This window comes from Lethenteron reissneri, chromosome 9, assembly GCF_015708825.2.
Source record: "Lethenteron reissneri isolate LAM-NWPU_2019-01 chromosome 9, ASM1570882v1, whole genome shotgun sequence".
NCBI lineage: Eukaryota > Metazoa > Chordata > Hyperoartia > Petromyzontiformes > Petromyzontidae > Lethenteron > Lethenteron reissneri.
Window position 1 is genome coordinate 2278471 of NC_083787.1, and position 18852 is coordinate 2297322.

The 18852-nt window shown below is 47.4% G+C and overlaps 1 protein-coding gene across 1 annotated transcript in view; it reads right to left on the reverse strand.

Moving 5' to 3' along the window:
- Positions 1 to 18852, reverse strand: part of DUS2 (dihydrouridine synthase 2) — a 136698-nt gene that overhangs the window by 22164 nt on the left and 95682 nt on the right. The window contains 2 exon segments of the mRNA XM_061548634.1: positions 12734 to 12820; positions 13673 to 13743. Coding sequence (XP_061404618.1) covers positions 12734 to 12820; positions 13673 to 13743 — 158 coding nt within the window.

An 18852-nucleotide genomic window follows, 5' to 3' on the forward strand; every position in this document is an offset into this window, starting at 1 on the left:
TCCCACCCCCACCCCCGTGCCTCTGTGCAACGACGACTGCACGCTATAAATTGTACTCGAGATGCAATTTGCAAGGAAGACGCAATATATGTATTTTATTCATCTCGTCATGACAATCATCCGCAAAGGGCTCTCTGCCAAGAGGATGATGAAAATGCAAAAAATGCTGACAAGTTGGTGAACCGTGACGGAGAGAGGATTTGTCATCCCAAGGGGGAAAATTCAAAGCAGCGCCGGCACAAGCGCGAGTCCTCGGACAAACAAGATGAACTTCGCACGAGCGCTGGCGGGGACGACCACTCCCGCTGTCGGGGGGGGACTCGGGGGATCGCGCCTCACTCTCCCGGTCGGAGTGAAGGGGACCACTCGCACTTCACTCACGCTGGGGGCTCCAGAGACCACTAAAGCGGTTGCACAGGGGGAAGGGATCCTACATAATGGGGGGAGAAATCTCCAATCCCCACAAAGCCCGGTTAAAGGCATGCCCTAAAACCAAAATGACACTTTTTTTTTACTTCGCAAAGGGTAAAAAATTGCGGGATTTATTTTGGGGAGAATTTTGCTTTGAATTTTTTAGAAATACTTCGGGTAATTTCCCATGCGAGAGTAAAAGTCAAAGAGGTAAAGGTGCAGCCTTACAACCTCTTACTCACGGCACTCTTGGCCAAAAGGAGGCTCCCACCATTTGCAGGAGCTCTGGCGAGCACCTTCTACAGGCGTGTTTTGGGCCAACTCTTCGTGCTGGACTACTTGAAGAGAACACAGGCGAGTGGGTAACACTCCCAAACAAGGCCAGCCCCATACCTGGCGTGAGCAAGCAACTGCCCGCCGTGGGTGGCTTCCGTGTGCAATGGTGTTCGTGCGACGGATTACGCTGGCCTGTGGGATCGCACTCCTTCTGCACCTTCTTTGCGGCCACGTAACTTCCCGGCGCCTTCCGCCCGAGCCAAACCGCACCAACCTTCGCCAGTTGCGACCGTGCAGACAACACCCACGGTATGCGGGGGAGGAAAGCTCCATGATGACAACCGTGTGCGATGTGCTCAAGTGCGTAATTACGAGCGCAGCGGCGACCCACGAGAAAAAAACGTGAAGTGAACTCAGAAGATCTTGGCGATTGCGACTCACGCATTTGTTGTGCTGGGTCGGTGGAAAATTACTCGGCTTGACGCAAACTTTTCTGACAAAATACATCCCCAGGAGTGCTGAACCTTTCAAGAATTTCACGAATCAAAAAGTTTTGCCGTCAACCTTTGCAGAAAAGGGCGCGCTCAGCTGGGGCATCGTGCAATCACGCGCCCTCTGCCTGGGCAGTAAAATTGGACGCATTGGCTCAAAAAACGTCGTGATACCGCGCATATAGCCATCGCAGCCTTTAAATTTAAGACAAAAAGAAACCTCCCAAAAAAATTACACACGGAAAACCGCTTTCTAATTAGAACAAAACAAAGCGGGTCTCACAGTGACGAGCGGTATTAAATATTTGATCCAATTCATTCAGTTGCAAGAGCAGATACAATTTTAATGAGCGCAAACACTTTAAACTTGCCGAGAAAGGGAAAAGAGGAGATAAAGCAGCGCCCGAACCTGCGGTGATCAACGGCAACATTTCCCTGTGGTTGAAGTCACATGTCAGAATGTCTCTAGTGTCAAAGTAGAATTAACAAGGGACCAGGAAATGGAATATGCACTTAATCACAGATCTGGAGGGAAATACACAAAAGCCCCACAATGTATTTCCGGGTTGTGCCGTGTTTGTTTCGGCATGATGTCTGACGTTTCGCGCCATGTGCTGGGAGCTCCTTCAGGCACTGGGGAGCTCTTTCAGTTATTCCCAGGACGTAGATTAAGATGGTGGACACAATTCAGAAAGACACTCGGTACAATCCCAAAAGCCCTCACAAACAGTCCAGCAAAACCACGAAAATGCATGCAGTAGTATAAGATGTAACAAGGACATTAACGATGAACGTAATAAAACAGGTTTCCCTCGCTATAAGAGAGTTCACTTTCTGCGATTTCGCGTATGAGTCTAACTTTATTTCTACCCAAAATTCGCTGCCCGGTTTGAATTCATTCTATACGCGGCTATGCGGTCGGACGTGGGACATCGTGTGTGTGTACTGTGTGTGTATACTGTGTGTGTATACTGTGTGTGTGCACTGTGTGTGTATACAGTGTGTGTACTGTGTGTGTGTACTGTGTGTGTGTACTGTGTGTATACTGTGTGTATACTGTGTGTGTACTGTGTGTGTGTATTGTGTGTGTATACAGTGTGTGTACTGTGTGTGTGTACTGTGTGTGTGTACTGTGTGTATACTGTGTGTGTATACTGTGTGTGTGTACTGTGTGAGCGACTCAGCAGGAAGGTGTCACGTGCAGTGCATTGTGGATTGGACGACTGGATTGGTTTTGTGCGATTTCGCTTCGTGTGCCCTTTTATGGGACTCATGTACCACATGAAGCGAAGGAAAACCTGTATTTCTTTGGGCTTTGTGAGCACTGGCTCATGGTGCTCTAGGTCATAAGAGCGATGTCCAATTAAATATGAAGAAAACATGTGCTGTGATTGTAAGCCCTGGGGCAGAAGGGCTTTGATCAATGAATAATGAATTTGAATAATTATTTTACATTGACAAATGAATTAGTAAATATATATTAGAAAAAAACTATGTTTTAGGAGCTGACAAAAGCATATCTTGAAATTATAATACACCATTCACAAGTGAAAAGATACACAATGAATATTTAACAATCTTAAATATGAATTAGGTATAATATATTCACGTCACTAGTTGGAAGCTGTACACAACAAACCAACAATTAATTTATTTATCAGGTAAGGCCAACTAAGCTATTTAGCTCTTTTTCAGAAGCAACCTGGCCACAAGCGATAGCTCAACGAAATGGCTTATCTTGCGAATATTTATTGCAGCCAAATACTCTCAAAAGGACGTTGATTCTAAATGTGGAGGGGAAAACCGAAGGACCCTGATAAAAATGCACGCGACCACGGGGAGAGCATGCAAACTCCAAATATACAGCAGGTGCCAGGGTCGGGATCAAACCCACGACCTCCTGTATACCAGGCGAGGGAGTTAACATCCCATCACCGTGGCACTCAAATGTCAAACAGCTGCCAATTGACCACGGTGCATGCAACCGCACGCTGTCGTCACAGCGGGCGTCAGAGATTTTAATATTGTTATTCGTTTTTTAATAGTCTGAGATTTTTTTTAAGAATCGCGGTGGCGCAGTTGGGAGATGAGCGGGGGGCGGGGAAGGGGGAGAGGAGGCGAGCGGGGGGGGGGGGTCAGGAATGGAAACGGCGGTCATCTTGATCGATGCGCCCGGGGAGAACTGCGCGCTGTGCATCCACTGGGGCAAGCGCCCCGTCTCTCCCCGTGTTGTCGGTTTAAGCGAGCCGGCACGACGACCCGACGTTGTCCTGGAACGCGAAGGGCGCTTGCCAACGGCGACGCCACCACACCGAGACGTCGCCAGTGTTTCTTTTTTTCAGCGGGTAAGGCCCACTGAGCTAAACGGCTCTCTCAGAAGCGCGAGCAGTGACCCCCCGCCAAATAGGTCGCCCTGTATTAGGGTGCAGCGGTGACAGCAGCGCTTACTTCGCGCACTGTGCTACAAAACCCTGCTGGCACCGACTTTCGATTCCCACCCAATGGCTAACGTTCGTAGCAAGGGATATCTTAACCATTCAAACGAGCGGCGTGGGGAAGCCTTCATCCAGCGGTGGAATGACTCAGGGTTGTACATGATCACATATCGGTGTTACAGTCATAAAACACAGACCACACACGCAAGCCCATTGCCAAGCCTGTTTGCAGCAAAAAGGCAACCCACAAAACGGCTTAGTGCAGTGGGTGTGGAAATCATTAGTAATCATGACCCTTTGCTCACTGAAGACCATTATTTGTAAGTCCCTGAATAAGGTACAGGGTACTGCTGGAGCACACAGTCATCGTGGCGATCTCAACCATGTAATTATCCCATGGATGCTTTCCAGAGCACGCGTCCAGGCAGACAATTTTTCTTCTCCCTCCGATCAATTGATTGACTCGTGTTGTGGATAACAGCTTGGGCGTGTGTCGTAGTATTTCCTGTTCCTAATGCTGCCGGCTTCTTCGTATTTAGCACTCTAGCCAGGCCTCTCAGGATCAAAGAGATGTGTGCTCATAGCAAAATCGGCAACATCTTTCCCTTAATCTTAATTATGGAGCTTTCGTGACTGCAGCAATTATTCTTTGGTTCTTTCGGTTAAGTCACGTCTAAAGATAAAATAATAAATTAAAATAAAAGCATATTACGACGTTTCGATTGCAACACAAGCAATCATCATCAGGCAAAAAATAAATAGCAACAAAAATCTAACTAGAAAACTATAGACAGACATACAAGCAGACAGACATCACAAGGACACACAGAGAGAGGACACATATCGGCACAAAGAGAGGGGTCGTTTCTGTGACGGTCCCTTAAATATAGAGAAGGGGGCAGGGACGGAGAGAGGGAGAGGGCAGAGAAAATTAGCATATCAATGAGTGGCAAAGTGCTGCTGCTGCTCTAGTAAGATGACGACGTGGCACGGCACGCAAGCTTGTAAATTAGGAGAAAGGCACACTAAAATTAAATAACCTCGCAAAATATCGAAATGTGATGTAATACAACACAGAGAGTCGGTCAACACACAATTAACGCATAGCCTGGTTGATTACGTATCTCAAAGATTCACAAGTGTCCTTGTGATGTCTGTCTGCTTGTATGTCTGTCTATAGTTTTCTAGTTAGATTTTTGTTGCTATTTCTTTTTTGCCTGATGATGATTGCTTGTGTTGCAATCGAAACGTCGTAATATGCTTTTATTTTAATTTATTATTTTATCTTTAGACGTGACTTAACCGAAAGAACCAAAGAATCTTTCCCTTATAGGCACCAGGCAAACAGAGGAGCACCGTCTTATTGGGTAACTTAGCGACCTGCCACTCGACGTAGCCTGGAAACCAAGGCTTCTTCTCCTGGCTACGTTGAATAATGTACCGCATATTGAACTTCTTTCGCACCATACGTAGCCAACCGTGCTCATCGGAAATGCGGGGGAAGGACAACAAACGAAACACAAAAAGCGGTTCTAAAGAGATGAGTTTTTCATTTACATTTAAAAGTGCATAGCTCCAGTGGCTTCCTAAGATCGGAAGGAAAAGCGTTCCAGACAGCCGCGGAGGCCAACGGTGCCATTTGATCTCCCGGTGGTGAGGAAGTTGAAACAATGGTGCAAGTTTCTTAGAATCTTTCTCTGCCCATCGCGCCGTATAAATGGGTAACACCACAGTTCGTGGACCAGTAGGTCACATGTGGTTGTGTGGAGTGTGGATATACCCACTCTTTCATTACATGTGGCCAGCGTGGACGAGAAAACGGAGAAGATTCTCGAGGTGCTCTCTCGAATGGAGGCCCTTCCACCAGCAGTCATGTGACCAAAGATTCGCAGCGCTGCACTTTTTGCCTTTCGCTATGCCTGTTATGCCTTGCTTATTTTTTGTGAAACGTGGATATTGATGAACGTGAATAGAAAAACTCTGAAAAGTTTGCAAATAAATACAAAGAGATGCGTGCGTGAAATGACGCTGAGAAACAGAAAGAGAAACGCGTTGTTTAGAGAACGTATGCCGGTAAAAGACGCCATTGCGGGTTAAAGACGCCCTCGCCAATTGGCCTTGGGCAGGCCGTGGCGCTGTGAGGGCCACTGGCCGGTGTTCATCACTAACGGTGTTCATCACTAACGGTGTTCATCACTAACGGTGTTCATCACTAACGGTGTTCATCACTAACGGCAGTCATCAGTAACGGCGGTCAACACTAACGGCGGTCATCACGAACAGTAGTCATCACTAATGGTGGAGTGACAGCCAGGGCAGGTAACGTGCCTGAGACTACGTCCATGGTGGAGACAGAGAGACGAAATCAGCTGTCGCGTGCAGACGCCACGTGGACAGTTACATCGCAGGACTGCCAAGGATGGTGACGGCTTAGAGAGGCATTACATCCAGCAGCGGATCAATCTTGATCACGGCTGATGATGTGGATGAGGCAAACTTGGTTACACTACCGCATTACTTTCTGGGGTGAATTTTTGTTGACGCCGTGACAGCGCGACAGCCCCCGAGGCTCGGGTAAGAGCGGGTACGCTGCCCTAGCGGAAGCGATGCGGCCCTCTGAGAGTGAGGAGCTCCGCAGGCTGGTGGAGTCCGCTCGGCCTGCGTAAGGTTGCTAATAATAGTTATAATAGTTCAATTTGTAACGGCGCGCAAATTTGCGGACGTAATGGCCGCAACTCAGAGGCGCGGATCCGAGCTCAGAGTCGCTCGAAAGCATGATTATAGAGGTGAGTTTTCAAGTGTCTCTTGAAGGAGGCGATTGAGGTGATGCTGCGAACTGTGCAGAGGGGATATGCGTTCCAGACTGTTGGGGCTGCCACCGAGAAGCGGCGCATAGACATGACCATCCTGGATCTTGGTATAAAGAGGAGGTCGTGAGTCGCGCTGCGCAGGCACCTGCCGTGTGCTGAGCTGCAAGTTGTCAATAATGAAGAAAGGTACGGCGCGCAGGCGGATATGAAGGCATTGTGGCAGAAGGCAGGCGATCTTGTATGTGACCCTACTGGCGATGGGTAGACAGTTGAGTGCGCGGAGACAGGCTAGTGAGTCGAGATGGGGATGAGAATCCAAGCTGCGCCCGCTTCCCGAACAAGGCCAGGCCACGGAGATGCGGAGGCGTTTCGTCTGCTCATTTATCTCCTCGCTTACGTTCTCACCAAACGACACGGATTATTACGCTGCGTTGTGAGTCGTAGGGGTTTTGCGTCAAACTGGTGGGACCCATATCTCACAGAGAGGGCCGTTCACCAGCACTGGTTCAAGTGAGTCTGACTCTGCTGATGGGATACTGCATGTCGAAACCGGTCCAGTTTGCTCGTGTTGAACACTTGATATCATGCACTCTCAGAAGGCCGCGTGGCTGATGGAATGTGTAAACACACTTGCGTGGTTTATGTGGATGGACAGGTATATAAGGAGGCCTATTTGACAGCCTGTACTTATTTATCTCTCAAGGGAAGGTAGCGTTATGGTGCGCGTAACGCCGCACTCACACTGATCTGTGGCACGGCACAGCTTCGAGACCCACCCTCCCCCCCAGTCACATTTTCAAGGAAGCACTTGGAACAATTAAATGTAACGTGAACAGCTGGGCAGGGTGCGAGTGAGTCACTGGGCTCCTGCATGTCCACCGAAGCGTTGACGAGCAATGCCTTCCTGTAACAATCCCAGGTTTTCCATTAGGCCTCGCCGAGCTTACAAGGCCGGGCGAAGCGGATGGCCGCAGTGCACAGCGCCCTGCGCTACGAACCCGTCGACCCGAGTTCGAACCCCAGCCAGAGCTAACAGCAGTGACAACTGATATCCGGTCTGGTCCTTCTCCCCCCCCGGAACAATTAAATGTAACGTGAACAGCTGGGCAGGGTGCGAGTGAGTCACTGGGCTCCTGCATGTCCACCGAAGCGTTGACGAGCAATGCCTTCCTGTAACAATCCCAGGTTTTCCATTAGGCCTCGCCGAGCTTACAAGGCCAGGTGAAGCGGTGGCCGCAGTGCACAGCGCCCTGCGCTACGAACCCGTCGACCCGAGTTCGAACCCCAGCCAGAGCTAACAGCAGTGACAACTGATATCCGGTCTGGTCCTTCTCCCCCCCCCCCTCCTGCCCCCGCTCCACTTCACCAACTGACATTGACCAGCGTGGTGAAGTACGGTCAAATCACCGCGAATGCCCGACAAGCGCGTGGGGCAGGCCTCCATCGAGCCATGGATTGGCAAAGAGCCTTTAAGTGAATATTGCGAAAAGGTTACATTACATCTTCACGCGAAACAGAACGAAAAACAATATTTCAGCAAAATAGTTATTTCAAATTCATCGGAGGACTGCAGTCGAATCGCATGAATGCTGTTTCTGCCGAGCGACGGATGTCAGTGCCTACAGAACGCACAAACGATTAGCGCTGTTGGCAATGTACGGTGCGAAAGAAATTAAACAAATGTTGCTGAGAACACCATGTCACATGGCCAGAAGCTGAGGGCTCATCGTTGTTTTGTCCACATAACGTAAACCCCTGACTCTTATTAATAACCACATTGTGCTTTAGCCATGGATCAGCGAACAGGGCGCAGTTTTTTTCTCTCTCCCTTTTATATACGGGACCTTCAAATAAGTTTTCTCCATTATCCGTAATTGTGTAAAATAAACGGCCTCAAAGTGATTTCATGCACAAATGAGCAGGGCTGCGATGCTCATTTCATGTTCACAGCCCCCCGAGTCAGCGGTGCAGATCTGTTTGTGGACAACGCGGAATCGCAGGTGAAAGAAAATGTCCAAAAAATTTGAGAAAAAATTTGAGAAAAAATTTACCCCCAACAGAAAGGCAAAACTCGCACTCCCATTTTTTTGGCAAAGAGAAAATCTGGTTGGGCTACAAAGAGGGTCGCTCTTTTTATTGGATCCCTTGCGGCCCACGGGAGCGTCGATGGTCGACATTAAAGAGATGCAGCCCCAAGATTGGATGCTCGCGTAAACAAATAAAAATTGGACCCAACAAAGGTCGGATTTTTCAAGGATGAAATATAGAAAACCGCCCATCGGTGTTTGCAAAGTTCAACATTTTGGCAACCGCCCCACCGCAAGTTCCAATTGACAAGTGCATTGTCCAGGGTGGCCCAAAATTAATTTACTTTAACATTGAAATCAACACTTTTTTATTGCTAATTCTTTCAGTTATCATTTAATCTATTATCGTTATTAATATATATTTTTTGTCTTCTTCCTTTTCAGACGACATTTACAATTTATCTGAAGACGAACGAGTTAAATTCATCTTCACGTAAGAAAAGGCTGCTGTCATCTTGAAAAAAAGTTCCAAATTAATTTCAAAAGAAAATCAATGCGTGCATGTGTGCATTAATGTTCATGGAAGTCCGTTTAAACGTTTGTTAAAGCAAATTAAATATCCCTTTGTGATTTGTTCAAATAAATATAATAACCTTATGTGTCCTGATTATTAAAGAGTAATGACGACGGAGTGGCATCGAGGGGATGGAACGTGTCGGAGAGGATATCCGAGGTGGAGATGGAGCGATGAGGTCGGTTCATGTGCAGCTGTCGGATGGAATGCTGCATCGTAGGATCGCAAGAGGTGGCGACGGCTTGGGGAGGCCTTCATCCAGCAGTGGATTGATCACGGCTGCTGATGACGACGATTATTATTATTCCGCAAATGAAAGCATCAGTTATTTCAGAACGTACGCTAGGTGAAATCAATAACCCTGTCTTTGTGTGCGTAAAGCGATAACGCAACCACATTAAAAAACACAAATGTACTTCATATGTTTATTCATGCAGTCTTATGAATAATGTATGAGAGGACCCATTAAATACTATTTAATGTATATTGATAGTTGATTAATTACTTATACAGATGAATGAATTAGGCTGTAAATATTAGCATTTACTAAACTGTCTTGTCACGAGGTGCAGGCATGAATCCTGCCACCTGAGTTTGATTCCTGGCCATGGACAACATCAGTGGCGACATCTGAAGTAGTTCTGAGAAATCCCTCCCAACATCCATACTGACCGGCCCGGAGAAGTACGGTCAAACAATGCCCACGGTTGCACTGTGTGGGGGAGGCCTTCATCCAGCAGTGGATCAGCATTGGGCTGCAACCTTTGCATTGTCGTGAAAATGGAAATGCGCACAGGCTTCACGAACACAAACCACTTGCCGTACGAGCTGCCGGAGGCACTCCGTTGGCCTCCGCACGTGTATCGTACACACGATCGCAGTGCGATCCACCAATCCCCTCCCCTCAAAAGTACCGGATTATGGACGCAGGTTAAAGACGTCATTCGAAGAGTTAACGGAAGGAGTGAGTGGGCTTGGGCTGAAGAAGTCACGAGAAGGGACAATGGCCAATGGTGAAGAATAGTGGCAGAGTGGCAGCCCCCACAGACGCAATCCATCTGAGAGGATGCTCACCTCTGGCATCGAAGTGCCCTATGAAATGACCACGAGGTGCAGCTGTTATGGTTAAGGACCCAAAGCGGTGAGTGTGTGCGCGTGTTTGTGGGGGTGTGGCTGTGTAGCGGTGAACATGCTGTGTTAACGAACCCGGTGACCCGAGTTCGTTTCCCGTTCACGGCCAACAACAGTGACATTTAACTGAACCGGTCCTGGGCATCCTCTAAGTCGACTCATCCTTAAATTGTTCGATGTGCAAACATCACCACTGAGGAGACAGAGGCAGCCAAGCATGATGCTGGCCACCCACCCCTTCGTCTGCCGCCATGGCCTTCGTAGGTGCTCGCTAGCAGCACTTGCCCTAACAGTCTGCGAAGGCTACGCGGGGGAAAATTATTTGTCTTTGCAGTCATGTCAAGATACTAAAATGAGAGATCTGCGATATTCCCAACAGAACTGCCAAATGCGCGTTCCTGTGAAAAAAATACGACAGGATGGAAAGTGGACTGCCGCCTTGATACAACACCAGCAGCACCATCTCCGCAGCGATGGCAGATTCAATTATGCGCAGCTCTTCAATGCAATGTAAATTCACAGCAGGCCGGAAAGCCCACTCCGAGCGGCTCATCAGAATACCCAACGGACATCGTGCCACAAAAGCTCGTTTCCAGAAAAGCATCTTAAATATACACAAGGGTAATGAAATGTACGTGCAAAAAAATGTACACGTCGATTAATATTTGATACTGTTTTTCGATCGTTTTACTTTTATTTTCTTCATACCATTTTATAGAGGCCACTTTTCTCCTGTCAGCCGATAGGCAGGCTAAGCTTCCGCAGCTATGGGATGTTTACTAGGAAAACAATTATTTACCCAGGAATATCCTGAACAAGTTTCAAGACTATGTTTACATAAAGTCCAGCATTGGGATGGTCGGTCAATAGCATGAACCCTTTCCCGTTCCGATGACGAAACCGGAAGAAAAGGTAAAATAAGATAACTTCATCAGTACCGAGGCTCCACACAGCTGCTGCAAGAAGAGTAATATCACACGGCTGCTGCCAGTAGACTCAACTACGTAAAATTGTTACCTCTCAAATGAGCGTTGAGGCAGTGCCAAGAAGGGGACAACACTAATTTTAAGAACTTTAGGCCCTTACGGTTCTCATCACCGACATGTAAAATTGTTCACATAAATCACAGGGAGTTGAATAATGGACATTCTAGAAGCCAACCAGCCAGCCATACAAGCATGGACCGTGACACCGCGACATGAATTTTGACATTGTCGCTACTATGATAGATGGCGACAGTGTAGGAAGGTCTTCATCCAGCGGTGCACGGAGAATGGCTACGGGCGATGACAACGACGCTGCGAGAAAGTGCTATTGAGAGAAATGCAAATGTTTCCTTTCAGTTGACCATTAGCCGAACACATCTCCACCGGTGTAGAGAGACACAAGACGAGTGTGCCAATCCAGAGTCTCGAGTCAATTACCCTTTGCACAAGTCCGCTTTAATCAGCGGCCGCTGGATCCACTCTCTCTGAGCTGAGTGATCGCAAATCAACTGGAAAGTTTCGACCTCAGAAGCAACTTCTTTTCCTGGCACGCACATCAATCATTTAATAAACTGCCCAGCCAAAATCCATGTTCTCTCTCCTTAGTTTCAATATTCATGTTTAAAAAATGTTCTTTAAACATTTCCTCCATCCGTTTGTTACTACCCGAGGGTCACATCGAGTGGTTAGAAACGCACGCACGTGTGCAGATTCCTTAAATGTCATAGATGATCAGGTGGCCGTGCGAATCGGAGCACTTGAGCCAGCAACTGCTGAGACTGCGGGTTTCAATTTGGGCAGATACTTGTACTTGGTCACCTATGCACATGCCACAAAAAAGTATTTCAAATTAATCACGGTTGTTTTCCAACAATTTGACATATCCCGCCTCCGAGGCTTAAATATTAGAAAATTTATTGGAATGCATGGCACACTCTTTATACGAGGAATATCAAAAGTGTGCCGCAAGTGTGGCCAAAGAGGTTTGCCGCAGTAATTTTAAAACAAGTTTTGTGATGTCATCTCTTTGAGCCACTCTTTGCTACAGGGTTGGTGCGCTGCGGTCTACGAGATATTCGATGTAAATTTATGCACCTAATTAGCACACACAACTGTAATAACTAAGTTGGGGAGAGGGGGGCATCCAGCGGACAAAATAAAATAACTAGTTACTTGCAAACTGTTTGACAGGGCAGATTTGACAACTGTGTGAACTTCCTTATCGGGCGACCGCACGGCACCGCAGCAGACCCACAGATGTGGACGCCCATAAAAGATGTTTATTGGGTTAGACCGTGCAAATCTTCACGCGATCCAACCCAACAGTATAGCGAAGGCCTACATATTAAACAGATGTGGACGTGTATCCCGTGCTTCATTTCAATGGGGCCCGTCCGGGTCAGCGAACCGGAGAATATTTCCGCAACCCGACCGAGATGCCACAATGCAGGCTGCCACCTCTCGCTGGGGCTTCCAGCAACCGGCGAAAAACATCCCGTCGCCGAAATCAAGACCCCCGATGAGGCGTACTCATATTTCACGAGGCCGGCAGGTGTCATTCTTGTCTGGCGCTTGGGAATCGCGGCACTCACTTGGCGATAACGGGGATGGAGACTGCTTCGCTGACGGCCTTGATCACGTCGCAGCGCACCGCGTGCCGTGGACGCTCATCCTTGGTCCTGAGGAAATGCGCAATGAGCATTCACCCCGATGATTACTGGGCGCATTAACCCGTGAGCATGCACAGGCCAGAAAAAGCAGTGTTTTTTTTGTCCCGGCCGCTACTTCCCTCTATTCACTTCCTGTGCTCATTTCCAAACTGTGAACCAGAGGTTCACGCTCGATGGTCCTCGTAACATTCATCGCCACGGAGACGAACGTCACTTGCGAAAAACCATTGATAACACTGGTCAACACACTTTTTCTGGCATAAGGTATTCCAACGGTTTGAAGGTAATTTTGGGGTGCTGATTTCAAATCTGGCATCAGTTTTTGTCTATCATATCAGGTTTTTGAGATATCAAATATTGCATTTTCAATAAAAACTGCAGAAGAAAAATATAAAATAAATGTGGAAAACACACTATCCTAAAAATACAGCACCATATTTTAACACTAAAGCAGTCACTGACTCGCAACAACTTGCAATCATAGGTGACAGAGTTAATTTCGGGTAAAATCAATGAAAATGGGGTATGCCGATAGCATAAAAATGAGATGTGATAGAGAAAATCTGAGATCAGATTTGGAATCAGCACCCTGAAATTAGTCTAAAACAGCTGCAAAAGTCCAGGCGAGAAAAAAAAAATTTGTTGACCAGTGTAATTGACACAAGAAAAGTAGCGCTTAACAATAGTCCCAAGAGCGTTTTGACATTTTCCCATCTGTCAGTATCCTCGCCGACTTCCGTTTACTGGGACACCATGGGTGGGGCGGTCGGTGGAAGGGACGGAACAGAAACAGCCACCACCACCACCGCCACCACCACCACCACCACCCTTGGGCGGCGCCAGGGCCCCTTTCTGCCGTACCTGCCGTGCACGGCGATGGCGGACACGCCGGTCTTCTCGATCCGCCGCACGAGGCTGAGCGTGGCTTCCAACTGCAGTCGACACGCGGGACGAGCGCAGATCGCGGACAAACGCAAACGACGCAGTCGTTAACTCTTTGGCGGCTAGCGAAATTGCAGAGGTGTGCAGGTGGAACGTCGGCGTTTTAAATCGCACACGAGAGCGAAGCTGCAGATGCAACAAAAGGCAAAGGAGTCGCGAAAACAAAAAGAAAAGACTAGTACAGCACACCGGTGTGTTGGAGAGTAAATCCACAACATATTTTTACGGATTATTTGGTCTAACCTCCGCGGAGGCCCCCCCCCCCCCCCCCCCATATCAACACGGATTATTGAATCTCTGCTGTTTTAAGCAAGGATGGCTTAAATCTGTCTTCAATTCCTCCGGGTGCAGAATGAAAAGTGAGGCTGACTGATAGCAGGAAGTGAGGTCGGCAGGGTGTGGGCACCATTAGGCCGCTCCGTAAACTCTTGTTCGACACCCCGTTCTATGGCCCCGGTGGGAATTGCTAAAGATGAGAAACAATAAAATAAAAAACTTCCACGCTCACGACCGTCGTACCAACGTGCGTAGGGTAGCGAGCCCTCCTTTCCCCTGCCACCGCTCCTCGGGGGTTTTTGTCCGCAGAATTTCTGCATCCCCACTTTTCTCTTTGTTAATCGTTAGTGCTCTTTACCGGGCTCTTGTCAAAATACAAAAAATATAAAAAAATGTAGAGATAAGAAACAACATCTCTCTAGTGGATGGCGATGTGGACATAGATTTTAAGTTTTAAAGAAATGTTATTTAAATCTTACTTTGTAATAGTACGGTAACATGCCGATTTGCGCCCTCCCGCTTTACGTACTTTTCGCTACAACGTACTCAACTTGTTGATACGTATACTCCATCCCGATTCACGTACTGCGTACCTCGCTATAACTTACTTGGGATTTACGAACTTCACCATTCTGCTCAAGTTTTTTTTACGTTGCACGGCGAACATTGAGGCACCAGATGACGTCCAAGCGTCCCTGAATGGCTCGGAGTCTCTTTGATGTGTACTCTTTTCAAATTTTGTTCCCCACATACCGTATTTATGGCGACTATTTTTAAACAGGTTAAAAACATTTTTGACATGATAAACAACTAATAATACATACAGTGGAATAGACGAGGTAATATATCTAAATATATCAAAACCATACACTTATTTTTCACAGCGATGATTAGCGAAAAAATGCTTCGACTTAAGTACCGTACTTTCGATTTACGTTTTGCTTTTCAGGAATGAATCCTGGGCGTAAACCGGAGTATACCTGTACATACGTTGTTTTTCTCTTATTGTGATTTTTATTAAATAGTAATTTTATTTTAGAAACACTAAGTCTGTGCTTCCCACTCACCTTGGGTGAAAAGTGGGCTAGATTTTGCCCAATCCTGGCCAGCTGGCTCCAAAAAGAAATAAACTAACTAACGTCGCACCAGGACCTAGAGTTGAAGCCCAGGACCAGTTCAGATAATCGCCAACTGCTGAATGCCGTGTCCAGGAATTAAACTGAGGCTGATGGGGTGTTTTTTTTATTGTAGTGCACTAGCCACGACACAGCTGCCCGCTCCAAAACAACAACAACAACAACCGCCATTCGCCACTAAGTAGTGGTGACGTCACCACGACGCTTGTGCCAGGCTACACAACAAAGCACAAACACACACACGTGCGCAAAGAGAGCAAAACTTGCATTGCTTTTGAAAGCCGAGTGTACTTAGCGACAGATGTGTGCACACAAAAGAGGCTACAGCCTTCACCGAGATAAAGGATTGTTCCTTGGCTGGCCTGCCCTGTCACGACAGATTCAGGCGCCGTGTGTTCACTCATTGCAGACTCGGTGCCTTACTCGCCAAAAGTGATTTCCCCAACCCACTTGGGCGATTGAGCCCGGGCGTTCGGAGGCAGAGCCGCAACCACAAGCACACATCGCAGCCACTGCAGCTTGGCAACCACCAATTACCCTCAAAAGTCAGTGCTGTTCTGGAGATGGGTTTAGGGTTTAACTTGTTATTCTCGAGGTGCAGCATTTGTGCGTTTGTAACGTAATCTTGAACAGAATACGGCGGGCTCGCACATCGGTAACGACGTGACGGTTTGTCCAATTTCAAGGTCCGTGATTTGATTTTGAATAAAATCGTGGGATGCTCGTGCCTCGAGTGGCTGCAAAAGTGACGTGAACAAATCACATACAAAATGAAAGAGATTAATTCTAACGTGCGCGCTTTTATGTACACGTCAACAGTTGAAGAATACATTTTAATCGACAATAAGATAAGGACTAACACACCACGATTGAGATAAATATGAATGCGGTAATACTGCTGAGGTTACGAAAAAGGTTTTGTCAAATGCCATTGTGAGGATATTCGCGTGATATATCGAAAATGAAGAGAAACGTCAAATCGCAGCTTTGCGTTGACACAAATATAATACCAGAAAAAAAACCTGAAGGTGATACATTGGTGTTTGTTTTTTCAAGAGGCTCGCAAATGATATTACAAATCCGGCATGACTTGTCACAGCTCTGGATGATTCACAACAATAATTATTTACGCAGCATAGCCTCAAAGAGCCCCAGAGTCCAGCATTGAGATGTTTGGCCAATATCATATGAATGAGTTTGGCTTCTTGTGGGAAAAAACCGGAGTACAATGAGAGTACCCATTGCATGTCAAGGGTAGCACTCAACACTGCCACGCCCTGGATACAATGCACACTGTTGCTGGCTGTACTGCTCAAACGTCGCACTCAGATTGTAAACGTTGTGGATTTGCTCTCCGACACACCGGTTAGTGCTGTACTAGTCACGAATCGGCATGCTCCATTTACGTGACAAACCTTACTAATTGGCCGTGTTGGGTGGTGGCGGGTTTCACGACACATTTATATTTACACGATCTAACCCACACAAAAAAACCGCTGTGTTATGGATGAGATTGGTCGCGAAAGCCTTGCCACGGGTTAAACTGGCCTTTATCTCCTCACGGAAAGTAACCACTCGGGGGCGCTGCCGTGATGCGACGGCGAGAGCACGCCGGGCCTGCAATACAGAGGTCAACCGTAGACGATCTGCCGGCGCGGCAGTTGAAAGGAGTTTCTTTAAATCTCCCCTCCTGCCCCGATCCAACCCGCGGCGTGGCATGGGCCCAGCACAGCGAGTGGATCGGCAAGCCCGCGTGCGGTGGGGTAAAGTGAGATGAACGAGAGAGCGAGCGAGAGAGCGAGAGAGTGAGCTAGAGGGGGGGGGAGGGGGGTTTACATAAAGCCAAGTTTTAAAAATTTAAATAAAAAAAATACGAAATGATGAACGAAGCAAAGTGCCGAATACACCGAGCATCTTCATGTTTCCACTGATCGTAAAAAAAAAGAGATGAGAGCTCTCTCTCATGGAGGTCCCTCAGCCAGCAGCGGCGTCAGGGAGCAATTTCCGGGCTGCACCTTTACCTTTGTTTGCTTCAGTAACCGCTAAATGTGCTAAAGATTCAAACTTTTCACAAGTGTGGGGGAGGGGGGGGGATTTTTCCTTTATTCCACCTGTCACTAATTTAATTTACCCTTTTCCAATGGTTGAAGACACAATAGCAGTTACTATTAATTGCAAAGTAATATGAAGGAGGCTCCAGTTTAAAAATAAACTTTACTTTTCTTTAATGAGCTGTCATCGTAGGAAGGCAGCGTGACCGCGTGCACATTCAACGTTCCCCACCGTGTCTCTGACATGCTCTGGGCAGAGTAATTAAGACGGTGAATCTAAGAGACAAGTCAATGCCATGTTAGACGAGCAGCTGGTAACTCAAGGGGTGCGTGGTAACTGCGCGTGGTAATTGGTGCCCTGCAAACTTGCACAACAGCGGCGTTAACCGTTCCACGACATCTGAAAGACCAAGTGTATGGAACAACGGCGGCTGTGCCAAGACTGATGTATGGCTCCGAGCGCTGAGCAAAGGGGATATCGAACGAAGACAAATTGCGACCGCACAGAAGGTTGGCTGAGAAGAATTATTGAGAGTGTCTCGACTAGATCTCGGCTAGAGATGGTAAGAAATGAACGACTAAGAAAAAGGGTTCACGCTGAGAGAGAAGATTCACGAGTGACGATTACAGTGGTTGGGACACATGGTAGAGAATGGATCCGGAGAGAATCCCAAACGAGGTGCTACACACACAAACACACACACATAAACATCAACACAAAACACACACAAACACACACACGTAAACATCAACACAAAACACACACAAACACACACACATAAACATCAACACAAAACACACACAAACACACACACATAAACATCAACACAAAACACACATAAACACAAAGATCCCCTGTATAGCCTTAACAGACTGTAGGGGCAAGTGCTGTTAAGCGAGCACCTATGAAGGCCGGAACGGTACACGAAGGGGGTGGGTGGCCAGCACCACGCCCAGCCGCCTTTGTCTCCCCAGTGGCGATGTTTACACACCAGGTACACATTTTAGGCTGAGTCGACCTAGGGGAGGCCCATAACCGGTTCAGATAATCGTCAGTGGTGTTGGCCGTGAGCGGGAATCGAACCCGGGTTACTGGGTTCATAGCGCAGCGTGCTAACCACTACACTACCGCTCCCCACAATACAAACACACACACACATTAACATACACACACACATTAACATACACACACGATAATTACAGGTGGGCTAGATTGACTCGGTGAGGAATAATCTTGACCAGAAAGGTTGACGAGTCAAGGAAGCAGTGGTGCTGGTCCGAGAACAGGGACAGGTGGAGAGACCTCATTCGGCCCCAACCTCTCTAGAAGATGACGCAAGGGAATTCAAGTATGAAAGCCTGAGATGCATAAGCATCAGCGATGGCTGGGGTTGAGCCTCAACCCTTTTCAAAAGATGGGATACAGAGTTCAAAAGAAACGCGTTCTTATATTTTCCTCTTCTTGCCCCACCCCCCCTTCCTTGGAACGAACTTCCCCTCCACATTTCGATTTAAAGCTTTCGTGACTGCAGGGATTCATCTTCTTGGTTCTTTTGGTAAAGTCACGTTACTTGATACAGCTATCGTGCTGTGACGGTTCCACCTGAAGACGGAAGCTTGTGTTGCCTCCGAAACG